This window comes from Emys orbicularis, chromosome 7 (genome assembly GCF_028017835.1).
Source record: "Emys orbicularis isolate rEmyOrb1 chromosome 7, rEmyOrb1.hap1, whole genome shotgun sequence".
Taxonomy (NCBI): Eukaryota; Metazoa; Chordata; order Testudines; family Emydidae; genus Emys; species Emys orbicularis.
Genome location: NC_088689.1, coordinates 14,679,482 through 14,704,715, shown reverse-complemented (window position 1 = coordinate 14,704,715; position 25,234 = coordinate 14,679,482). Strand labels below are relative to the sequence as shown.

Here is a 25,234-nt window from a genome sequence, read left to right as displayed (position 1 = left end):
TCGGTATCACCGCAATGCAGAGACTGAATGTTCTCTCAATGGAATGATGCTTTTACACCTATTATTTTATCATCAAGGAAAATCATCTTGTATTTGGTATTTGCCTGAATAAAATATGATTAAAAATCCGAATACGGGAAACTCAGCGCTTGGCACTATCTGTATATGTAACTCTCCAGAAGTAATACATCTGAGAGCCTCTTTTGGCTCTGTTCATTGTGATTCTCCTGCTGCTGGGGCATTCCATATTCTGTACTCATTTAAAGGCTCTCTCCTGTCTAGGAGATTGTACTCTAACCTCTTAGGGCTATAACTCCTGCTGATCTTTGTTCACACAAAACTCCAATTGCCTGCAGTGAGTAGTCAGAAGCAAGTCAAATGAGCAGGATTTGTCCCTTAATGGAGATGAATTTCCAAAGCTTTACTAGCTTTTAGCTGTATGATTCTTAGTCAGAGTCAAACTGCTAAACCTCTGTGCACCCTTTGGGTGAAATTCACCCCTATACAGATGCTCAAGTCCCCTATTTTGGGGGCATATGTGGTGCCTTGACTTTGGTCCGGTTCTCTACATGTGGAAGACTTCACCCAGTTGTGAACAGAAAGCAGATGTTGTTTTTTGTCCCTTATAGAGAATGTTTGTGTATAAAAAATCTCACCAGCATTAGGGAGATACAGTATAGGCAACATCTGTTATAGCTTATTCTAGTGTCTTGCCTCCCCTGCATCACTTCTACTTCAAACGTAAGGGCCCACCCTTTATGTTTTTGCTTTTTCTAATAACATGGCTGATGTTTATAGATAAGAAAGATGAAAGTGGTCTGGTTTCTTTGCAATAAAGAAAACAAAATTCCTAACATGAGCCTCACCAATTAGAGAGAATGGAATTGTATTCTCCCCTAACACATACTGCAAAACTGCAACACTTCACACTTCCTGTAACTTGCTTCCTAGCTGATGGTGAGGAGCTATACAGCATGTATTGTCCTACAAAAGACATTTCTTAGGTAAACAATTCATGCTACTGTAACCTTTTCTTGGGGTGCCCAAGACTGTGAGTTACTTTGTCACCCTCCTGACTCTGCGAGAGAGAGAGAGAGAGAGAGAGAGAGAGAGAGAGAGTTGTTTGTGCTTCACTAGGTGTCAGCTCCCTAACACCACCAGTGTGTTAAACACCCAGACAATCTCTCCCAGGCTCTGTCAGCCCTTTGCCTTATAGATAATAATCGGTGCACCCTAGCCCCTCTGAAAGCATCTTCTGTAGTATCCAGCCCATCACAGAAATGACCAGGTTTGCTGTCCCTAGGGGAACAGTATACCCACAGCTTGACTGGTACAGCTCAGGATCGTGAATTAAGAGCTGAATTCTGGACTCACATAAACCAGTGCAATCTGTATAGGTATTGCTAGGGAAGAATTTGTCCCTAAAGCTCCATTCAGGCAAGTGTCACTTAAACAGCCTCATTGTTAGATAGTTAACCTACTTTTTTCTTTGAATGGGATTCATTTATTCTCTTTGATTGTTATCTCTCTTCTTTATGGCTGCTGTGAGAGAAGACACCAGCCTATCCCTACATTTTCAAAGCCATATTTAGGACTCCAACTACTTTGCTTTGCTTTGACTCCACATGCAAATGTTAATGAGTCACAGAGCTGAAACCATACACAGCTTGGGGAAATTCCGAGGCAAATGTGCATATTCTGAGGCACCGCACACAGTGACATGTACAGTTTTGCTCCGTTGCATCCTCTGGACTTGAACTGTTGTAAATAAGCAGAGTTCTATGATATGACGTTCTGCATATATGTGTAAAATAAGCAGTATAAATGGACCATTACTTTGCATGTATAATAATCGGATCAAACAAAGTGTCCTGGTGATATCAGATCTCTGCTTTTTTGCCGCAAGTTTTGAATTGTATTGTAGCTAAGCAAACACAACACCTTGGGGAATTGCATATAGAAAAATGTTTTACATTCTAAAGGATGTTGTTGTTTACCCTGTTTGGATGGAGATTTAAATAGGACATATAATAATGACATTTTACTTGGAACCTTTCCCAAAACATGTCACAAATATTCCCTAATCTGCAAATGGACTACAAGCTCTTTTAAAAAAAAGAAAAAAAAAACGCGACTATTAAATGTTTGCTCAAAAGTAAAATTTTTTCAAGCCATCAACAGTCAAATGTTTTCAGATTTTTAGTAAGAGGAAATTACATTTGACTCTGTTTTTAAAAAATGGATTGATTTAAAGATGGGCAATGTATAAAGCAGCCATTGACAAATTCAGATTGTAAAATACGAGGTTTGTCAGTACTACAACAAATAATTTGCTGTACATTAATCAGGGTGAAAGTGTGAATTCTTTAAAGTGTCTGCAAAGACCAGACTTTTACCATAAACATACATAAATACGCTGTTATGTTCAGCAAAACCTGAACTCCTCGTTGGAAAAACTAACTCTTCCTGTTCCATGTTAAGAAACGGCACCAAACCTTTCAATGGGCCTCCTGGAGAAGGCATGCTGTAACCCCCAGTGTTGGTATTGTGAGCATTCTTGAAATGTCGGCTAGTGATTTAAACATTCTGACTTGTAATATAGACATAACATTAAAGAAATTATGAAAAGGGGAAGTTACCTTCTCCGGAGCCAGCCAAAAACGATATATACTTGTAAAACAGCTGGTGTCAATTTTACATCTTATCTCTGTGTTTTCATTTGGTTTAGGAGCTCAGTGATCAAGCTGGCTCAGAGTTTGAAAACTCTGAGGTAAGATGGGTCATAACAGTCCCTGCTATTTGGAAACAGCCTGCAAAGCAGTTTATGAGACAAGCCGCATACAAGGTAAGACTGTGAAATGAGAGAGAAGGAATAACCCCCTTAAATCCCTAGTAATTAGACTCACTCTAAAACATTTGTTCAGTATCACTAGCAAGATATATTCTGCATAAAATATGGCCAGAGAGTTATGAAATGGACTGGGTTAGAAACACTGGAGGGCTGAGCCACCCAAAAGCAGTATGTATCAAGTGGTATGTTTTCACCCTAGTAGTTGCCTGAGCTATCTATCTAGATTCCTATGTTGGCACCCATCATTGCAGCCTCTGATCCTTCAGTCATTCTGTGCCCAGGACTCCCACTGAACTCAGTGAGAGCTCTGCATATGGAACAGATGCAGAACTGAGGCCCAAGAACCAGACAATTTAAATACTAGTCACAGCTTTTTCTTAACTGTCAACACTGGCATCGTAACTAAAAAAATAAAGTAAGAAGAGGGAGAGCAGAAATCCTCCTCTGTGGAATTATTTCCCCTTTGCCCATATTCCCACGATAGGAATGATCTGGACAGCCTGGAGAGAAAATTAAATGCAAATACGAATTTCACTTCAGAAACAGATTATGTGCATTTAAAATACCCTGAAATCCTTTTAGAAAATTCATACAGTGTCTACCTGTCCTTTTATTTCAGACTCAGTTTGTGTCTTTGCTATGTTAGATGTACATATCCTTCTTTTCGTTAGGATACAGGGGTGCTGGAACAATTTATATAGTGGGGGTGCTGAGAGTCATTGAACCAAACTGTAAACCCTGTATATGATGGAAACCACTTCAAGCCAGGGGGAGCTGCTGCACCCCTAGTTCCAGCACCTATGTTTGGATCTTCATTTTGTATTTAATTTTTCTGGCCATTAAGAACTACATGTCCCAATGACAGCATTGCCAGTTTGTAAGAGTGCTAGGGGTACGCACGTAACCCCCCAAAGCATTACAGGGAGGCACCCAAGTGTTTTGGACTCTGTTCTTCCTATCTCTAATGTTGAGCAACATTTTTCTTAACAGTCTTTATTGTGGGATTGCTAATCATAGTGCCAGAAGCAAAACACACTTAAAGTTCTGATGGAAGGACACAGTTATAGGTAAATCCGAAACACTAGAGACCCATCTGTTATCTATGTATGTTGTTGTCTGCCTGCTGTCTGTGTGCATGTGTCCTCATGAAATGGGAGCTATGTAAGAAGGATAGAGTAGCTCTATTGACATTTCTCATTTGTGGCACAGTGGAATGGTGTTGAATAGTGTCTGTGTCTGTGATTGTGTTGTTGTTTTTTATCAGCAAGCTTGATACATAGTGAGGACTGATAGGGCTTTAAATGAGGATGTGTGAACAGCTGAAGAAAAATGAAAGGAAATGGAGAAATAATTGAATGTATCCTTGAAACATAAATTGACTCTTTAAACATGGAAATAGAACAACAAAAGAAGAAAACTGATTCTTCTGCTTTGTAACTGTCTTGCAGTCTTATATATTCCGACTATCAGATCCACCCTGTTGCTCAAACCAATACTTGCAATGTTGTTGTTTTTTTAAATAAGCCTTTGCTACTTAATATTGAAACATGCAAGTATCTTAAAAATGAGGATTTGCTGCCACAAGAGTAACATGGTATAGAAATAAGTAGAGGAAAGTATGAAGAGGTAACAAATGATCACTTTGTAATTGGAAATACTCTGCACTTTAGTTAGTCTAATATGGTGTGATGGTGGCTCACATCAGTGAGCACTAGGGGGGAATCTGTCTGAGGGAGCTGGGGCAGGTGGTATAACAGAAGAAGTATGAATATCTTGGGCAAAGAATAACCATATTCAGTCATTACCTCATAGTATGCAGTTTTGTAAGACAAAGTATTGAAAAGGATTTTGCAGTCTGTGGTAAAGGGCTTTTCTGCCCATCTCAGATGGGTTTCCAAGTAGAAGCTAAATATCCCCTGGAACAGTGAAAAAGGAGTAGAGGATATAACTCTGCTATGATATGTCCAATATGTGTCATAGAGATCCCCCTATTTCCCTGCCTCTCTTTATTCTCTCTTACCCAAAGATTGTGCAGTATAGTGATGTGGTTATGCATTAAGGGGACTTATGGGCCCAACACTGCTGCAACTGAAATCAGCAAGAGTTTGCAATTAGCTCAAGGGGAGCAGGGCTAGGCCTGGAGCATGGGAGTAACATAAAATAGGCTTTCTCAGGACTTTGTAAATCTTATGCTATGTATGCCAGAAAGAGGTATTCCTGTTGCAGTACAGTAAAGGCCTCTCTGATGAAAAGATGAAAGCTGTCCAAACTATTTAATAGCATTTATGGTAAATTTCTAGAAGTGCGTTGTGTGTAATTAAATGAGAAATAGTGGCCAAATCTTCTAGCAGTTTGTTGCTGTAATATGTTGCTTTGAGTGGCACTTGTAACCTCTGATTGTGCCCCTTCATACAAATGAAATTCGGGTGCAGTAGCCTGTTTATCAGGAGACTTTAATATTTCTAGTCGGGTGTCTCTTTTTAGTAGTGGCATTCTTCCAGCTCATGATTCACTACAACTTCTTCAGGCGCACTAAAGAAGGAGTGGGAACTGCAGACTGGAATTTCTTTAATATGCCAGTAGAAATAAGGGTTAGGGAACGGGTTGGGGTGTGACAGGAATATGTGAATGCTGAAGCTGTAAAGTAAGGAAGTAAAGCACAGTTTGTGAAATATGATCAGTGCAGAGCAAACTAGCCTGCAGATTTATAAACGTCAGTTAACTGAGCAGTTATTTAGTGATGTTGTAAACATTGTTTCATTGTAGGTTCTATGAATCTCAATACTGTGTATTCGAGTCTCTCAAAATAGATTTGTAGTTTGATGACAGATAACAGGGAATACAATAAATTACATGCTTAGTTCATATAAATATAGAGAGAGGAAGTCTGATCTAAAGGACTAAGCACAGAGCCAGGAATTCCAGTGGGTTAACTCTGGCTCTTTTTGGAATATCATCTCTGCCTCAGTTTCGCCCTTGTGTAGAAAGGGAGTAATAATATGTACCTAACAGACTGGTTTTGAGGCTTAACTAATATTTTTTACAGGCTAGGTTGGTCAGGACCAGAGGGGACAGTCAACCAAATTAAAAGGTGAGAAATGCAAAACTGATAAAAGGCAATCTTGTTTCACATAACATGTGATGAGAGTGTGTAACTCTTGTGCAACGGGAAGTCATTGAGGCTAAGAACTTAACAAGATTTCAAAAGGGATTGGACATTTATATGGATATCAAGAATATCCATACTTGTTGTAATTAATTATAACAAATTTTGTGGAAGGGATATTAATCCTTATGCTTCTGGGCTTAAGTCAATATCTAACTATTAGGGATCAGGATAAGACCTAATGTGTGGGACAGATTACTCCATATATGCCTATTGCAGGGTTCTTATACTTCCCTCTGAAGCATTTGGTCAGGCCACTCTCAGAGAGAGATTACAGGACTGGACCTTGGGTCTGATCCAACTGACAATTCCTATGCTCATATGTACATCCCTTTAAAGATGTAAAATGCTGGATAGTTTATCATCAATATTGATATACATATAAAATGTATTGGAAAAAATTGATGATCAGGTTTCCAGCATCAGTAAGTGGATTTAAAAGAGCAAAGAAGAAATGGCTTTCTGATTCAATGAGACACTGACATAGAACCATTTGTAGCTATTTTACCAAGCTGAATATTTTGCAACTCTCCGGAGAGATATTTCAAAATATGTTCTTTGTAATAAAATAGTGCAACATGCCATTACTTTTTTTGTGTGCTGTTGCCTCAGTTGTGTACATCCGTTCTATTGTCAAACATTTTCCATCAGAAAAGATGTCTGCTTTTTGGAAGGCACTGTTTAAAAAAAAAAAAAAAAAAAGTCAAAGCAATTAAATACTTAATCTTTTCCCAGAATGTATTGTAGTCTGGGCTTTCCTCTAGGATAGAGAGTGAATATTATGAGAGACAGGAAACCAAAAACAATAGAAATGTAAGGACTTCCTACAGAATTTGGTTATAATCAGTGAAGACTACATCAGCAGAAAGCAAAATCATAACTGGAGAAACAGTATTGCATTAAGGGTCAGTAAAAATGCAATCACCCTCAGCACATTATAGCCCACAATGGAATGAAGCTTTCCAATTCACCAAACTTACCTTCTTGTGTACGACATACACCATGTGACCTCATGACACAGTCCTGTTGACCTGCTCTACCTCAGGTCTAACTACCATTCATTTCAGTGGAAGCTATGCCTATCTAAAGATTGCAGGCTCAAGCTCCATACATGTGGGAGGAGTGTAATTTATTTTCTTCAGTACTGTTAAAAAACTACAGACAGGATAACATTTGCAAAAGCCCCAAAGTGATTTAGGAGCCTAAGTCCCACTTTCAAAAGGGCCTTTAGGCTAGATTTTCAATTGTATAAGCACCTAAACAGATCCTGTGGTTGGAGTTAGGTGCCCTCCCTGTCAAGATGCTTTGGAAAATACTACTAGGCACCTATCTGCATCTTTAGGTGCCTAAATACCTTTGAAAATCTGGCCCTTAGGAGCCTAGGTCTCATTGAAAGGCTGCTGCTGCTGTTTGTATTAGTTTGTATTGTATTATTATTTCATTACTTAATTCTCCCTTCATTTTCTAAGAAGCTAGAGAGACTTAGACTGAGATGCAATGCACAGTGTGGTTCATTTTCTATTGAGTGCTGCCATAATAGCCTTTTTTTCCTTTAAGTGTAGATCCGGTGTTTAATGCCTAAAGACAAAGATGATGTTTTGAACTTGTGAAGTCCTCATACTGCAGCCAACTGCATTGTAGCAAGGCTTTGATGTAAACTGCATAGGAAAGGAAATGGATTTAGACATATTAGTGGCTCTAGAGAGACAGAAGACTTTTCTTTAATGGCACTTGTTAACGGAGACAGAATTGTGTTAATGAATTGATTGTCCTGATTATCAGAGGCTCATGGGGTTATCTTGCTCTGACAATACTTTCACTTTTATGTTCATGAATTCTTTTTAACATAAGCATTAATGTGTTTATAAAGCGATACTGCTGAATTTTGCAACCATGAATAATTAGGGAAGTATATTGGTCATGGGGTGAAGATCTACATAGTGGGAAATGTGCTAACAAACCTCATTTTACACCTCTTAATAACTGCAAATAGGTTTACATGAAATCACCAGGCAATGGACTAGGTGAGAAATTTTATCCAGCTTTGCAAAATTCTACTCATCCACTTGCCTGGGACAAGGTTTGTTTGGTTTGACTTGTTAGAGGCAAGTAAAATGTAAGGCTTTTCATTATGTTCCTGGTAAGAGAGCAGGTGGATATTATTCTGTGCTTAGGAAGTAAATTTGCACAACTTCACAGTGTGAACCTGTGTGTAGCCTCCCTGAAATGCATTTGGAATCTCTTCCGTAGTAATTGTCTCACTTCATTGAAGTCCACACTGTACTTTTATGTAGAAAGGCGAGCATCTGTACTTAGAAGTGGAAATGTTAACAGAGAGCTCCAATGTGGCACAGAAAGGCTTATGAGATAAATGAAAATAGTAGAGCTGATTGAAAAATCAGAATGTCCGTCCTTCCTGAGGAAAGACCACAGTACCTAATGGGATACCAATCCACAGAGGCTAAAGGGGCAATCAGGCAACCAAACTATAACTTCCATGAGGCACTGCAGCAGCTCAGGTGGACACAGATTAATGTCAACCTGGCCCGGAAACATTTCACTTTGGTTCTACAAGGCAAAATGTTTCAGTTTGAACTGACCCCACCCCCAAAACGAAATATTTCATTTAAACTTTCCGAACAGAAAATCAAATTTTTTTTTTGGCAAAATCAAAATTTCCTACACAAAACTCTTTTTAACCAAGTTTGCATAGGTCTCTTTATAGAACGAGTTTGATCCACAAGAACCTATGGTAGAGAAGTAAGGGGAAGCCTGCTGAACACTGTAATGTCCAGAAGGTACGTGAGTAAAGAGAAGCACTTCAGTCTTGGCAGTTGGTGGGCATATACAGTGTGCAGAGAATATTCCTGCAAAAATATAACCTATGACATCGGAGAGCTCATGAGAGTCTAATAGGCTATAAAACAGAGTGCTAGGCATAAAAATTCCAGCTGCCGTATGGCTGATGGCTTCCTGCACCCTGTAAAATGTAATATAATGCAGTCCACGATTACTGTAATGCCCCTGTTTGCTATGACTTCATCTACTGCATAAATGCATCCTTCAGCAACCGTCATTTTGGAACTAGCTGCAGCAAAATTACCATAGTGGAAGAACAGAATTTGTGCTAGTGCAGTCCTGTTTCTGCCTGAAGACCTGCCAGCACAGCCCTTCACCTTGGCAAGCATTTCTTCTGCAATGTACACATTAACCTTATCCAGACTGATGTTAAATTTACAGTCATAGTTTTGGAGCAAGGAAGGAGATCTGAGGCAGTTCCCACCAGCAATCTAATTCCTATGAGGATACCTTAAAGGCAGCATGAAACAGATGCTTTTGTCCTTCTCCAGTGACCATCTTCATTGGCTCCCTGCCAGCAGGGATGGTAAATCATAATCTCAGCACCTGCATAAAGGAGGCAACAGAATCCCCATCTCCCCTGCATGGGGGAGGCTGGTAGCAGCGGGATCTTCACACTCCGCTGTGCCCTGTGTGTTGGCAGCAGACTCTTCACAAACACACCACCAGCAGGGAGCAGGCAGCAAGACGGTCACCCTTTCGCGCACACACCACAGTCAGTAGGCAGCCCCTCGCGTGATGATTGCACTACAATGTCGGCTTGAGGGAGCAAAAAGGGAAGTTTGTGGGGCTCAAGAGAGGGCTGTAGAATCCAGGGGTTCCTGACTTCAGTGAGCACCGCTACAAAATTACTTCATCCTGTTCATACATGGGATTTAGAATGTGCTGTCATGTATACAAGTGAATAAGAGGGAGGTGGCAGCCATCAGAAGCAAATCCCAACACAGGCAGCTGGATATTCCTGGCTCCATCAGGTCCTGCAACCCGACAGTCCACAGGCTCCCCTGGAGCTAGTGGACCTTTGGGCCTCTTGCTTTCCTAAATCATCTCCTACACACCCATAATCCATACATCGATTGCAGCTCCTGTTTTGGCTTCCTGTGAAGTCTGCATTGGCCCATTGTTCCTGCTGATATGCTAGGATCTGCAGGTGGTCTTGTGAGCTTTGGAACTAAGAGGCTTGATGGGGAGCAGGAGTCAAAGGTATGAATGAAAGCTGGGGAGAAGGGGTGAAACTGATGCACAGAGGTTAGGTAGCAAGCCAGGAATCAAGCAGAGCAACTAAGCTCCACAGCTTTTCCTGCGCCCTGTCTTCTCAGCTCTCCTGTGGAACTCCCACTTCCCGTGGTCCTAGTACCTTGTGAGCTCCAAGGCAGGGTATCTGGCTCTCTGCCTTCTTGGGCTCTCAGTGCATGTCATAAGCATTTCACTTTTTTGTAAATGAAGTTAGCAAAATTGAGAAGATGGGGTTGAGAAGGGAGTGTGTGTTGATAATGGACGTGTTTCCAAGAAGCAGTGTTTAGAAACTGAGGAAGTTCAGGTTAAAATTAAAGAAACACAAACATTTGGAAGTACAGTAATGCACAGTTAAGGCACCCAAACAACCTGGACTCTTAGCTCTGTCACAATAACTGGAGGAAAAACAAACTTAGACAATCTAACAATCATAACAGAGAAATTTGTCTCAATGAGACAACTTAGCCATCTAGAACAAACTGGTTCATCTAATCAGCTACCAAAGATACTTGGATTTCCTGACCTTGAAGTGGTTGTGCCACCCGCAGGCACCTTTACAACCTCACCTAGTTGATTGTTCAAACATCATGCTGAAGGCAAACTGCATTCCTTGTTGAGATTCTAGGTGCCACCAATTATACACCAGGGATGAAGGTACATTTTTCGTCTTGTTTAACTGAATGCCCCAATTTCTGAACAGCCGCTGGTAATAAGCCCCATTACAGGCTGTACTTTCTGCATCCATAATGGGACTTGCTTATTAACAGATTAGTAGGTTGAAGTGAAATATCAAATAGATTTCACTTTATTGGAAATGGCTAAAGAATATAAGCAGGCACATGTATAAGAGCCCAGCTTGAGATGCCTTCTACCTGATCTTCAAAGGTGTCAATCACCCACAATTCCAACTGACTTCAGTAGATGCTCCAATGCACATCACTTCTATAAACCAGTCCCTATATGTCTCAAGTTGGGTACTCAGAAACAGAGGCTTCCCAAATTACTGGACCCTCTTGCAAATTCAGGCCTGAGTGATGTGCAAAGAGATCACAGAGGAAGTTTGTAGCACAGCCAAGAATAGAGGAATCAAATCCAGATCTCCTGACTTGCAATCTCAGGCTTTACCCACAAAACCATCTTTATTCTTTAAACAGAAAATTATTTTACTAGGAAGGGGAAATTTTTCCCAATGCCTCATTGCAGTTAGATGAAAGTTTTTCATGCAGGTTGAATTCTTGTTTTAAACTCCGCTTGTGATGAGATGCCAGTGCAATGTTCGGATTGATGGTGTACTCAGTGAAAATACTTGGTATTTGCATCCATGTTGAATTAAATTGATATTTTCTATGTTAATTCACTTGTTAAAATGTCTGATTACTGCTAATAGTGCAAGAACATTCTAGACTTCTCAAAACTGCTACACTTTTTACCCACTCAGATTAAATAATCAGCTAGTGTGAGGAATATTTCCCTTCAAAATCAGAAGGATCAAGTAGAAATGCTAACTGAAAAAAATTATTGAACTCTTTAAATAGTCTTGAGCACTTGAATAACTTCAGTCTTTTCACAGTGAGTCTGATGTTGCTGTCATGGTGTCAGATGTGATTTGCTCCTTCTCACTGATACACCAAGGCAGGCTCGTGACACCGCAGTCACAAAGGGGAGAGATTAAGGACTTCTTGTGGATTTGGCCAATGGGAAAAGCACTGGATAGTGACAGATTCCTTATCAGCTTTTTATAAAGTGTTTTGGTCCTTTTCCTTCGCCAATAATATAGTCTGCACAGACTTAGGGTTCATTCCACAACCCTTACTTTCAGTAAATTATACTAGTCAATACTCGCAAGCATAAGTACTACCCAATATGAGTAAGGATCATCAGAGTGTACCCTAAGTAATTCCGAAGACTCCTTTGTAAATAAACCATAGTGGGAATAGTTTATACTTTGATAGCTCCTTTCATCTCAGGATCTCAAAGGTGTTAAAATTAGTTAAGTGTCAAGACAACCTTGTGAGGGCAGCTGTGTTGCTCTGTACATGTTACAAATGGAGATGCTTGAGGCATAGAGAGGCTACCTTCCTCCTCGGTGTGGCACAGTAGGGAATGAAAAGATGTCCTAATTCCCAGTTCCACACTAAACAGCAGTCAGCACTGCGTTCCAGAAGCTGTCTTGTACATCTGTCATCCTTGTATTATTATGTCATAGAGAGAGCTTTCTGGGGCAAGGAACATGTCTTGCTATCTTTGTAAAGTCTTGCAACACTAAGTGTCAAGACAAGATTCAGAACAATAGTTCAGGAAAAGGAGGGCAAAGAGACCTTATTGGAGAGGAGGAGAAGTTAGGAAATGGTCCTGTTAGAAATGGGCTTGAAGGAGAAGAGAGAGGATATTTGGAGAAGTTGGAAGTATTTGGCATTTAGGGGACAGCACGTTAGAAAAGGCACACAGCCAGGAATGGCTAGTTTAATCTGCAGCAGATGGTAGCACTCCCTCCCCTCACACTCCTCTGGCATGTCCCCTACACCAGGATCACGAGTGGAGGTGGCACTTCTACGCCAACTAAGGACCCCTCACACTGGGGGAATCCTCAGCTGGCAAGTTCCAGCCAGTTTCTGTCCCCTTTGCTCCACCAGAGCAGCACAAGGAGATGATAGAGGGTCAGAGGATCTGACAGCAATAGACCGAAAGGATTGGGAGAAGCCTAGGAAGCAAGAGAGTGAAAGTAGGAAGAAGTGAAAGCAGACATGTAGGATTGTGATGGATTCGTTCCAGGGGTTTGGAGTGGAAGGGGAGGAGGGAGGTAGAGGCAAGTGATACTAAGGGAAAGTTTGTTCAAGAAGGGGCACATGCCGTATGCTTTCAAATGGTGCTGTCATGCACTATGAAAATGTGGGCTACAGTATTGGCCTATTGGCTAGATAAAGGCACTAGATGTAGAATAATAACTGCCGAAATGCCATTAGTGAATGAGAGAACCCTTAGATAGATGCTTGACGTGGATTGTTCATGTTCCAAACCATACCGTCTGGACCAAATGGGATTTATCATCAGTATAAATTCATATGATTATACTGAGCATCTGGTCAGCATGGCATAAAGTCATGAAAAATCAGTCCCCAATAATTTGAGCAGATGCCAAAGAGTGGGAGTTTGTGCATTCAGTTCCTGACAGTTTCAAGCAAGTTCCAACTTCTGAAATTGTATTGGTACTTCATCTGCTTCTGCTAAAGCTCAGGTCCTAGGAAACGCAATATTGTCCTTTCCCCGTCTTTCTTTTACTAATAGCACCTTGATATCTAGTTGGCAGCAAGTATCAAGCGGAGTGCCCCAGAGGTCAGTCCTGGGGCCAGTTTTGTTCAACATCTTTATTAATGATCTGGATGATGGGATTAATTGCACCCTCAGCAAGTTCGCAGATGACACTAAGCTGGGGGGAGAGGTAGATAGGGTCCAGAGTGACCTAGACAAATTGGAGGAAATCTGATGAGGTTCAACAAGGACAAGTGCAGAGTTCTGCACTTAGGAAGGAAAAATCCCATGCACCGCTACAGGCTGGAGACCGACTGGCTAAGCAACAGTTGTGCAGAAAAGAACCTGGGGATTACAGTGGACGAGAAGCTGGATATGAGTCAGCAGTGTGCGTTTGTTGCCAAGAAGGCCAACGGCACATTGGGCTGTATTAGTAGGAGCATTGCCAGCAGATCAAGGGAAGTGATTATTCCCCTCTATTCGGCACTGGTGAGGCCACACCTGGAGTATTGCATCCAGTTTTTGTCCCCCCACTACAGAAGGGATGTGGACAAATTGGAGAGAGTCCAGCGGAGGGCAACGAAAATGATAAGGGGGCTGGGGCACATGACTTACAAGGAGAGGCTGAGGGAACTGGGCTTATTTAGTCTGCAGAAGAGAAGAGTGAGGGGGGATTTGATAGCAGCCTTCAATTACCTAAAGGTGGGTTCCAAAGAGGATGGAACTAGGCTGTTCTCAGTGGTGGCAGATGATGGAACAAGAAGCAATGGTCTCAAGTTGCAGTGGGGGAGGTCTAGGTTGGACATTAGGAAACACTATTTCACTAGGAGGGTGGAGAAGCACTGGAATGGGTTACCTAGGGAGGTGGTGGAATCTCCATCTTTAGAGGTTTTAAGGCCCGGCTTGACAAAGCCTTGGCTGGGATGATTTAGTTGGTGTTGGTCCTGCTTTGAGCAGGGGATTGGACTAGATGACCTCCTGAGGTCTCTTCCAACCCTAATCTTCTATGATTCTATGTCTACATTACCACTCGTGTCAACAAAATTATGTGCCGCTGTAAGGTTTCTAGTGTAGACATAGCCTGGGTGCATTTAACTGCACATAGCTATTAGTCTGCATAGTCTCACCCCAGTCTGTGGGAGGACCAGGGTTGTGGAATGGGCAAGGGAAGCGGTCTCAAATTCAGAGGCACAAATCCAATAGGATCCTGGGTCCCCACCCCACAGATTTCATGGCACTCTTTAGACAAACTCTCCTTCCTTCTTATTGCTGGGTATTTTCCCCTTTCTGTAGCATGGGAGCGTGGCAGGGCCAATACCCATGCTTCCAATGACTCCCTGTCTGAGCTGCAGTCCATGATTCCAAAGCATGTGCTGCTGGAGATTATGCTGCCAAACACAGCATTAATTCTCCATTGATTTCCCCTTCAGATTAGCGACAGTTTTGGTGAGGAGCATGTGTAATGCAGTTGCTTCCCCACCTGACCCTAGCCATGACCACTTTTTCCCCATATGGACCTGGGGTCATGCAGATACTTTGTGGAGGGAAAAGATGACTTCCTGGAAGATGGGAATTCTGCTTTACCATTGCTCTGTCTACTGCCCCACTTACAGTTTTCTCTTCTGATTTGCTTCCTCAACAGTGTGTCTAAGTAAGTAGGTTACCATATCTTTGGCTACTGCAAAATTCCTCTGGTAGTAAGTATTTTAGATGAGATTAATGAGTAATATGCTGATCCTGGCCTCAGAACTCCATAATCATTGTTTATGTGAATATTTAAAATGCCTAATTTAATTCAAGTGGAAAACATTTCTGAGAGATTATGCAAAGTGGGTGTGAAATCATTAGAATAAGATGCCCTGGAAGACCAAGGAAAACTATTGTAGGACTCTTGCATATTATCTATCCTGTTTCTATCCCATTACAGGGCTTCCACTAGCGGGGTTGTTGAACCCAGAGGGCATTTTTCTTGTGCTTTCAGTATTTAAATGATGCAGGAGGATGTAATTAATGGTTGATGTTGAATGATTAAACTTGGATATTGACCCATTGCTGCATTATTTGTTTGTGCTTTTTGTATCACTGGTTTACTAGAATTTTCAGCTCCTGTCTTTGGGACACTTGTATGTTCCGTACAGATGACTAATGAGCCACTAAGTTTGTATCTGGGTTTGAACTTTCCCAGAGTTCAGAGATGTTCCAGGCATCCCTAGGGTCTAAGTGTTGTAGGGCAACCACGTGTAAGATTATAAGTGACTGTGCAGCTGCTAGGAATGGTTTAAGAAGCTATTGGTTCAGTGGATGCCAATTCAAACTGTAGAGGTGTTTAGAGCTGAAAACTGAAATGAGGGTAAAATATGTGAAGTCAAAAATATAAGAAGGCAGAGGCCACTGGGGTCTGGGAGAACCTGTAAGTGGGCACTTAATGAGATAATTGAGGAGCATAGCAACAGTTGTCTGTGCTTACCAGGAAGAGTGAGGGGAACATGCCAGACACAGAAATGTTTCCTGGAGGAGGTGGGTGTCAGAAAATAAAAGGGAAGAAACCAAGTAAACTAGGAAGGGCACCAAAATGGATGACAGGGAGGAGGAATATATCAACAAAGGGTGGAGAAGGCTAGAGGACTGGACAGCCAGCACACAAGCATTTTTAAAACAATGATAAATATTGTATAAATATATAGTAGCAGTTTATACTCCATTGCTAGAAAAAGGGGAGATAAGAGGGGTCTCAAGGGAAGCTAACAGGACAGTTATAAGACTGAGGGCTATTAATCTTGCCTGTATTACACAGGGGCTAATTCTCCCATGCTTTTCACATTGCATAGCCAATTACTCCTGTGCAGTGTGTGTGTAAAACACTACCAAATCAAGACTGGGAATACAACAGAGGTCTCTTGATTCCCAGTCTAGTGCTCAGTTCGCTAGACTACATTGCTTCATAGGCAAGTCAGCTAAGCTTTCTTAGCCTCAGTTTCCCTCATCTGCAAAATGGGGCTACTGCCTTTTGCCATAAGTGAAATCCAAAAATTATACTTGATTATAACCAAATATGCGATAGGTGAGAGTATCCTTGTCTTGTCACTTAATTTCACAGATGGCGAAGCTGATGCTGAGATAAATGAGAATAGCGATAATTACCCACTACATTTACATTTGTAAATGCAAAATGTTACGTGCAATCAGTAGCACAGATGGTAATAGAGTTTGGGACATCCTGTCTCCCATTCCCATTCTTAATCCACTAGAGTAAACATTTTTTAGAGGTAACCTTGTCTATTTCTTCATAAATTCATAAATGTGAATTTTCTTATGAAAATTGTTTTCTGACTCTTCACAAATATCCAGAGTGTTGGCTTAATTATTGTCTCTTGGGAAGCACTCAGATACTGAGGTGATGGGCGCCGCTGTAAGAAGACAGATACAAATATTTTGGGGAGGGCAAATAATTTATTGTTTTGGCCTCAAGTAAAGGCAGCAATAGAAGCTACAGCCATGAATGTATTTTAAAAAAATAACACATTATAGGATAAGTCAGGGTGCTAAGTGTCTTCAATTTCTCTTGACTTCAGTGGGAGTTGAGGAGCTCAGCCCCTGGTAAGATTGAAGTCTGAAAACACTCAGAGCTTGTGTACACTATCGCTTAAGTCGATGTAACTTACGTTGCTCAGGGGTGTGAAAAAGTCTCCCACCGAGCGGTGCAAGTTACATTGACTTAAGCGCTGTCCACCCCGGCGCTATGTGGGTAGGAGACACTCTCCCGCCAGCATAGCTTCTGCCTCTCACGGAGGTGGCGTAATTGTGTCAACGGGAGAGCTCTCTCCTGTCGACATAGTGCGTCTTCACCAGACAATGCGCCGCTGTAGTGCTGCAGTGTAGACTTGCCCTCCAGGTCAGATTTTCAAAAATGTTCCCACTGAGGCACCTACATGAAGTGTCTGGATTTTCAAAAGAATTCAGCACCCAGGAGCTCCCGTTTTTCTCTCACTTCATTCTGGTGCCTAAATGCAATCTGAACTCTTTTGAAAATCCAGCTCCAGTTGTGGGTGCCTAGCACTTTTGGGAATCTGGCCCTAAGAAGATAAGTGGACTGAGTAAACTAGGTGATCTGACCTCATTCTGTTATATTCATGTATTACTTTCTGTAATGTAAGTCTCTGATTATTCTGAAAACTAAAATCATAGCATGTATGCGTGTGAGGGTGTCATGATTTTCAAATATTTTGGGAAAAGGCTTTTTACGTATCAAACCTAAAGATTTAACACCATGGCATTAAGCGTGTTGTTCAGGTAGCTTTCTGAAATGTGTTACCCCTTTGTGAGCCTCTTGGTGCTAATGCAGTGAGTCTATTCCCTTGTTGCTCATCTTCTTTGCTGGCATGCTCAGCTGTGTAATTAGGTCTCAGTTGTTTATTTGTGACATCCCAGTCTGATGTCATGGGACTGGAGAAAGTGCTAGCCAGTGAGAAAAACGGAGGATTAGAGAAGAGTTCACTTACTGACACACTAAGCGGGCGATGTTATCACAAATCTGTTAACACAGTGAACTGATTAGTTTAAACAGTGTAAATTTCATAAGGCACTTAATTTCCAGCTGCAGTGGCGCTGTCTTAGTTCAGTTACAGAATACATTTCCTACAAATGCTGTGCTGTGCACAACTTGCGATCACAGCTTTCCTGTTGTTAGCAATTATAGTAAATATTCCGGTAAACCCAAAATTTGCCATTTATTCACAGCTGCTGTTTATTTGTAATAACAGTTGGGTGAATGGTACCAACCTGTAGAACTCAGTTCCGTAATAACCCACATCAACTTTATGCAGATATTATATAGGGCCAACTTTACAGCTGCCCCTGCAGATTTTGCACACACCAACTAGCACTTATATGCTCAAATTAAATAGCTGCCTAATTAGCTGTGAGAGGAAGCTTGGGCTTGTAGCTAAAGCTAAGGCACTGAACTGGAACTCAGGAGTTGTGGAATTAGAATTCCTAGGTCTGCCACAGACTTTCTTTGTGACCTTGGGCAAGTCATTTAATCTTTCTGTCTTATTCCCCATCTATCAAATGGGGATAATAGTACTACAGTACTTTTCTCCCATCCTTCGTCTTGTCTAACTACGCTAAGTTCTTTGGGGCAGGAACTCTCTACTACATGTGTGTACAGTGCCCGTAGTGGTGCCTCTACTAGGGTATTACCCTAGCTGTGCCTGCAGATGCCCATTTGGAGCTGTGCCTGCAGAGGCCTGTCCAAGACCTCATTGGGGGAAAATATAACTACTACACATATAACTAATATATGTTCCATACTCTCCGTACTTTCCAGCTTGCAAAGTGGCTGCTTGTCCATGCATTAATTAAATCTCCACATATATGTTATTTATCTTTATGGCCCCAGTACAGCAAAACACTGAAGCACCTGCATTTCTATTAAGCACACAAGTAGTCCCCTTAAAACCAATGCAACTATGTACATGCTTCAAGCTGTGCATCTGCCTTACGTGTGTTGCTGAATCAGGAGCTGTATGGTTAAGAGAATGACTTTCATTTAAACAAAACCAGGCTTATGCTTTCTGCAACCGAACGAAATTCTGAGGGGTATCTCTCAACCTCACGTCTCTCGCTTAGTTCTCTGAGTGGGCTACTGGCATCTCAGGTCACAATACAAGGGGGAGATCAGCCCGGTGGAACTGCTGTGCTCCCTGCAGCACATATGAGTATGGATTGGGTGATGCCTTGACTCCATTCCCCTCACCGCTCCCTGTGCTGGCCCGCACATTGGACTCTATAGGGAGTGGGAAGTATGCTGGGCCAGGTAAAAGACTGGTGGAGCTTACTTCCCTTCTGGATCAAGGGGGAACGAGGGACAAAGACTGGCCTCTCTTCTGCTTCTGGGGCAGCTCAGGTACACAGCTCATGGAGTTACCATGACCCTTAACACTGATTTAGGGCTCAGTTCTGCAAACTGTTCTGCACATTGACCATTACACCTCACTGGGACTCTGTACAGGCATAAAGGTCTGTCTGCATGGATCTGATTGTAGGAGTTGAGCCCTAGAAGGATCTGCTGGTCTATTAACTCTGCTGCCGCCACCTGTAGTTCCAAGTCATCCAAGTCCTTAGCTAATTTTCTTTTATCTAATGAGCCATTAGCTTCATCACAGCTTGTGAAAATATATTTTCCCCTGTATTTTTGCCAGAAGGGTGATACTGTTTCTACAGTATGATATTTAAATTTATGTTTTAAAATACCAAGGCATTTTTGCCTACAATTAAATAGCACTCAAGTATCAGGAGACTTCTACAACCTATTCTCTGAGGAAAGGGGAAGAAACTGCTCTTTTCTTCTCTTTCCCATTTTTTTCCCTTGTGGAACTATCATTGAGGAGGAACATGCTTTGGAGCCAGTGAATTTAGATTCTCAGCTGGTGTAAATCACTGTGCCTCCGTTTAAGTTACCCAATGGGTATCTTTGTTTTACCTAACAAATGTATAAACTTTAAAACGAAATACCAATCCAGGAAAAATCCCCCCAATCCTACTCCCTAGTACTCTGGTATCTCCCAGAGGGAGGCTGCTTAGAGACATGATCCTGGATTGGTTCTAATGCAGGAATTCCGTTTATCTTCCCCAGCCTTTGTCACATGGAGATGGGGGCCAGTCTCCTGGAATGGCTCAGGATAGGCTGCTCACACCATCTCAAAAGCAATACTCATAAGAGAGGAGGGATGGTGCAGAGGTTAGGGTGTTAGCCTGGGATTCAGAAGATGTGGGTTCAATTCCCTGCTCCACCCCAGACTTCCTGTGTGACCTTGGACACATTAATTAGGCCATGTCTACACTAGAAAGCGTATAGCTGCTGTAAGATCTCTCACATAGCTGCTGTATGCTGATGGGAAAGAGCTCTCCCATTGACAGAATTAAACAACCCCCCATGAGCAGCAGTAGCTGTGTTGGCAGGAGAAGCTCTCTCGCTGACATAGAGCTGTGCATACCCCTGCTTACATCAGTGTAACTTACGTTGCTGAGGGGTGTGTTTTTTTACACCCCTCAGTGACATAAGTTTTGCTGATGTAAGTGGTAGTGTAGACATAGCCTCTCTGTAACTCAGTTCGCATCTGTAAAAATGTGGATAATAGCACTTCCCTACTTCACAGGGGTATTGTGAGAATAATTACGATAGGGGCTCAGAGACTAAGGTAATGGGGGCCATGGAAGTGCCTTTTCTAGGTAGATGATCAATACATAAATCTCACTCTTGGGCTTCAGGGTCAAAAAAATATCTTTGCGCTGAGACAGAGTTGAAGATCTAACAAACCTGTGTACTACCTAAATTGCTGTACTAATCACAAACCTGGACCTCTCTTAGAGGCAGACTTGAAGTGGCTACAGGCATTCCATGTGTGCTATCAGCACCAAATCCTCAGCATAATGTGGTTTGACTTTGTGTGAAACATCACAATCTTGCAGAGATCTGGCCTTCCTTCAGTGGCTCATTATATTCAAAAGCAGTGTTACTTGCTCTTTGGCCATGTCACCAGGGATGGACCAAAACACCCCAGCACACCCTGCTCTCAAACTGTCCATCGACATGGAGAGGAGTGCATGGACACCCTAACCCTGCCTGGTGCTGCCCTCATAGACCCCCGCAGAGATCCGTGGATTTGCAGGATTGAGACGGATCTGGGAACTCCACTACATGGTGCTTGGTGTGATGCCATCAACGGTGGTCACTGGCTGGCATGACAGTCCTCTGTACACTGTGCATGTTTGATGATGCTCTAGACAAAGGTCTAGAGCAGGGGTTCTCAACCTTTTTCTTTCTGAGCCCCTCCCCCGCCAACATATTATAAAAACGCCATGGCCCAGCTATGCCATAACAACTGTTTTTCTGCATATAAAAGCCAGGATTGGCATTCGGGGGTAGTAAGCAGGGCAGTTGCTCAGGGCCCCACGCCACAGGGGGCATGGCGAAGCTAAGTTGCTCAGGCTTCAAGTGGTGGGCTTGGGGCTCCGGGTTGCAGTCCTGCGCAGCGGGGATCTGGTGTTCTGCCCTGGGTCCTAGCAAGTCTAATACCAGCCATGCATGGCAGACCCCCTGAAACCTGCTCACAGCCCCCCAGGGGGCCCCAGACCCCTGGTTGAGAACCACTGGTCTAGAGGGTAATAAAACAACTGTATTAATTTGAAGAAAGTGTGGTGACTTTTCACTAGTTGTTATTATTGTGGTAGCACCAAGAGGCCTCGGCCAGGTTTTGAGTAGCTAGGAATAATTCCTGCACCCGAATTTGCTATTTTCACATCCATCTAGGTTAGGGTTGCCAACTTTATACAAGCACAAAACCAAACACCCTTGCTCCGCCCCTGCCCCTTTTCCAGCCCCCCACCCACTTCATTCCCCCACCACCACCCCCCGTCGCTCACTCTCCCCACTCTCATTCATTCGGTCATTTTCACCAGGCTAGCTCAGGGGGTTGGGGTGTGGGAGCGGGACAGGGCTCCGGCTGGGGGTGCAGGCTCTGAGGTAAATAGAAAGGAGGTAAATAGTGAGGTTTACTTACCATACAATTTCTCCGTTTCACCTTTCCCAGTAGTGGTGGGGAGAGTGATGCTTCTGTTGGAAGTACAGGTCTCTTATGGTTGTTACAAGTGAGAGGAAAAGAACTAGGGGATGAGAAGACAAATGGTGAAAAAAAAATCATCATTGTTTTAAAAATGCTTGCTCAGGCCAGACTGCTCAGCACAACAAAAGTGATTTTTTCACCATTTGTCTTCTCATCACCTTGTTCTTTTCCTCTCATTTGTAACAACCATAAGAGACCTGTACTTCCAACAAAAGCATCACTCTCCCCACCACTACTGGGAAGGGTGAAATGGAGAAATTGTATGGTAAGTAAATTCCCACTCCATGGAGTGAGAGTAAGTTTACAAAGGTTGTTCATTGGTTTGAAAGCACACAAACCATGAAAGCTTTGTGGTCTGTGCTCAGTTCACTATGGGCCCGGTTTGGATACCTTTACTCATGCTGGGTAGCATTTTACACCACAAGTAGTCTCACTAAATTCAGTGGGGCTAGTTATAGAATAAGGTACTGTCCAACATAAGTATGGGGGTCAAATCTGGCCACCTATCTTATAGTACATATTAAAAAAAAAGACATTAAAAGAAAGGAATAAAAATGGATAATTCATTTAGTACTGAGCCATCAGCAGTGCTGCACTGCTGGTGCTTGTACTAGTACTGGTATTTCTTACTGGTATTTCTGTGTGCCATTGCCCCTCTCCCATTCAGCTGTGCATGCTCTATCTCCAAGGGTCTCTGGATGCTCCAACACCTAGTCTCTGGACTGCAGAAGCAGCCCAAGATCCATTGTGTATTGTAGCATGGACAACTGAATGGGGGCAAGGAGTTGGTTCGCTGATACAGATGAGGCCTTAGCTTGGCGAGCTCACTCTGTTGCCTGTAGAAGCTGGGACCACTGGAGTGCATCACTCCTACAACATTGCTAGTGACAGTTAGAAATAATTTCTAGTGACTAACAAACATAATACGTCATGGCAGGCTTGGAAAGCGTTAGACTGGCTCCAAATTAACAAACATTTAGGTCTGGATTCTACCTCAATATAGCGATGCTCTGAGTAGCTCCAGAGAACTAAATAGTCCTCAGTCATTTGAAATGCAGAATTATCATCGTCACAGTGTTCTCAAGAATGACCCTTCTTCTCCCTAGACTAGTCTGCCATGTTACAAGACACAATGAAATACCGTTTTGATTTGAGTTTTTTTTTAAATGCAATAAAATACAGACAGCACTATAGAGAAATATTCAGCATAATTTGAGCTTTTAAGAAAGGAATATGTACAAAGCTGAGATCCAACCTGTGTGAATGGCTCCCATCTCCGAAAGCCTCCGTAATTAGCACCATCAACACTTTTGTATTTCACAAAGCATTGCACCATGCTATCATTCACTCCACTCTATTAGGCCTTATTTATTTCACAGTGGCCTACTCAAAATGAATGCTGTATTAGGAAATACACAGTCATTCACAAGGTTTAAATACAGTTCCTAATACTATCTGTTTGAACTACTAAAGGCCGCAGTTATGCTTCCTTTTTCAAAGGACACATTAGGCATCATTTTGCAGGCAGGATCACTAAAGGCAACAGCAATAAAATCCACAGTACTAAATAATATGGCTTATCCATGAAGTACACAAGTATCTTTGGATTGCAAAACTGATGAGAAGAACTGACACCGAGAGCTCAATTAGTGCAAAAAATAAAATAAAATTTATGCTTCATCAGTTGAATTTACCATCCTGATCTATTATGAATTAGATGTTAATTGGAGTCAGTCCCCTTTATATGCACCCTCCCCTGTCTGCCTCCACAGACATATAGGTGATCAAACCTTCCTGAAACCCCCTCTCCACCCCCCCACCCCCCACACACACACGGTAGAACCTAGAATAAGACACCCACCACTGAGGTGGTATAAAACATCACCTCATCACCTTGTGCAGATCTCCCAAGAACTCTTCCCCATTTACAAGGGAAATATTTGTATACATCCAAATTCTCACACAGAGAGATGGTTGTTTTGTGCCTTCGGCATGTAGAAATGGCAGTCTAATGGGGAAGGCACTGGATTGGACCTCAAAAAATAGTGTACGATTCCTGGCTCAGCCACAGACTTCATTGGGCACTTACCTATCCTGTGCCTCAGTTCTCCCTCTATAAACCTGGGATAATACTTTCCTACCTTGTAGGAGTATTGAAAGAATAAAATCTATTAACAATTCTGAGGCATCCAGATATTACAGTGATGAGCCATATAAGTACCAATCTAGACTAGGGTTGCCAGGTGTCTGGTTTTCAACCGGAACACCTGATCAAAAAGGGAACCTGGCGGCACCACTGACTGGCCGTCTAAAATCCGGTCGGCAGCGCAGCGGGTCTCAGGCAGGATCCCTGCCTGCCGAGGCTCCACGCGGCTCCTGGAAGGGAGGGGCAGCCAGGGGGCTCTGCGCTCTGCCCTGGCCCCAAGCGCCAGCTTTGCAGCTCCCATTGGCTGAGAACTGTGGCCAATGGGAGCTGCGGGGGTGGTGCCTGCAGACGGGGCAGTGCGTGGAGCCACCTGGCCAGCCTCCGCGTAGAAGCCAGAGGGGGGACATGCCGCTGTTTCCGGGAGTTACTTGAGGTAAGTGCCCTCGGAGCCTGCACCCCTGACCCCCTTCCACGCCCTGACCCCCTCCCACTGAGCAGCCTGGCCTGAGCATTGGCTTATGAACAAGCTTTACTTTCACTTATACTTTCTCATACAAGCAAGTTATTTCCGAGCACGTACAACCAGCAGTTGTCTTATTACTGTAGTGCGAAGTGTAACTATGTGAACTGTTTTGGGTTCCAATGCAAGTCAGCTGTTCTTCCGTCTGAGCCACTTTTGTTTGTTTGTTTGTTTGTTTTGTATTTTAAAGGCTTGTTCACATCTTAGGTAATTGTGGTGCCTTTTTTTGGAAAGCTCTCATGCAGTGACAGTGTATGTGCATGAATCAAAGCACCCAAAAGTTTCCTGGGAGACTGACAATGAAAACAAATAAACCAAAAAACCGTTCTCCCCTTTACCAACATGCTTTAGCACTAAGGAACACAGTTTACCAATGAACAACATTAGCAGAAAAACCTCAATTTGAGTTGGAACTGTAGGAGCTTGGAAATGTCAGTGTTGCCTGTCATAAGAGAAAATCAGAATCTAGGGCAGAGGTGGGCAAACTATGGCCGCGGGCCACATCCTGCCCACGGGACCGTCCTGCCCAGCCCTTGAGCTCCCGGCCAGGGAGGCTAGTCCCCGGCCCTTCCCCTGCTGTCCC

General features: G+C 42.7%; 1 protein-coding gene across 1 annotated transcript in view; it reads left to right on the top strand.

Moving 5' to 3' along the window:
• Window positions 1-25,234, top strand: part of HSPA12A (heat shock protein family A (Hsp70) member 12A) — a 53,119-nt gene that overhangs the window by 16,298 nt on the left and 11,587 nt on the right. The window contains exon 6 of the mRNA XM_065407573.1: window positions 2,729-2,845. Within this exon, the coding sequence (XP_065263645.1) occupies window positions 2,729-2,845 (117 nt within the window). The remainder of the gene's footprint in view (window positions 1-2,728; window positions 2,846-25,234) is intronic.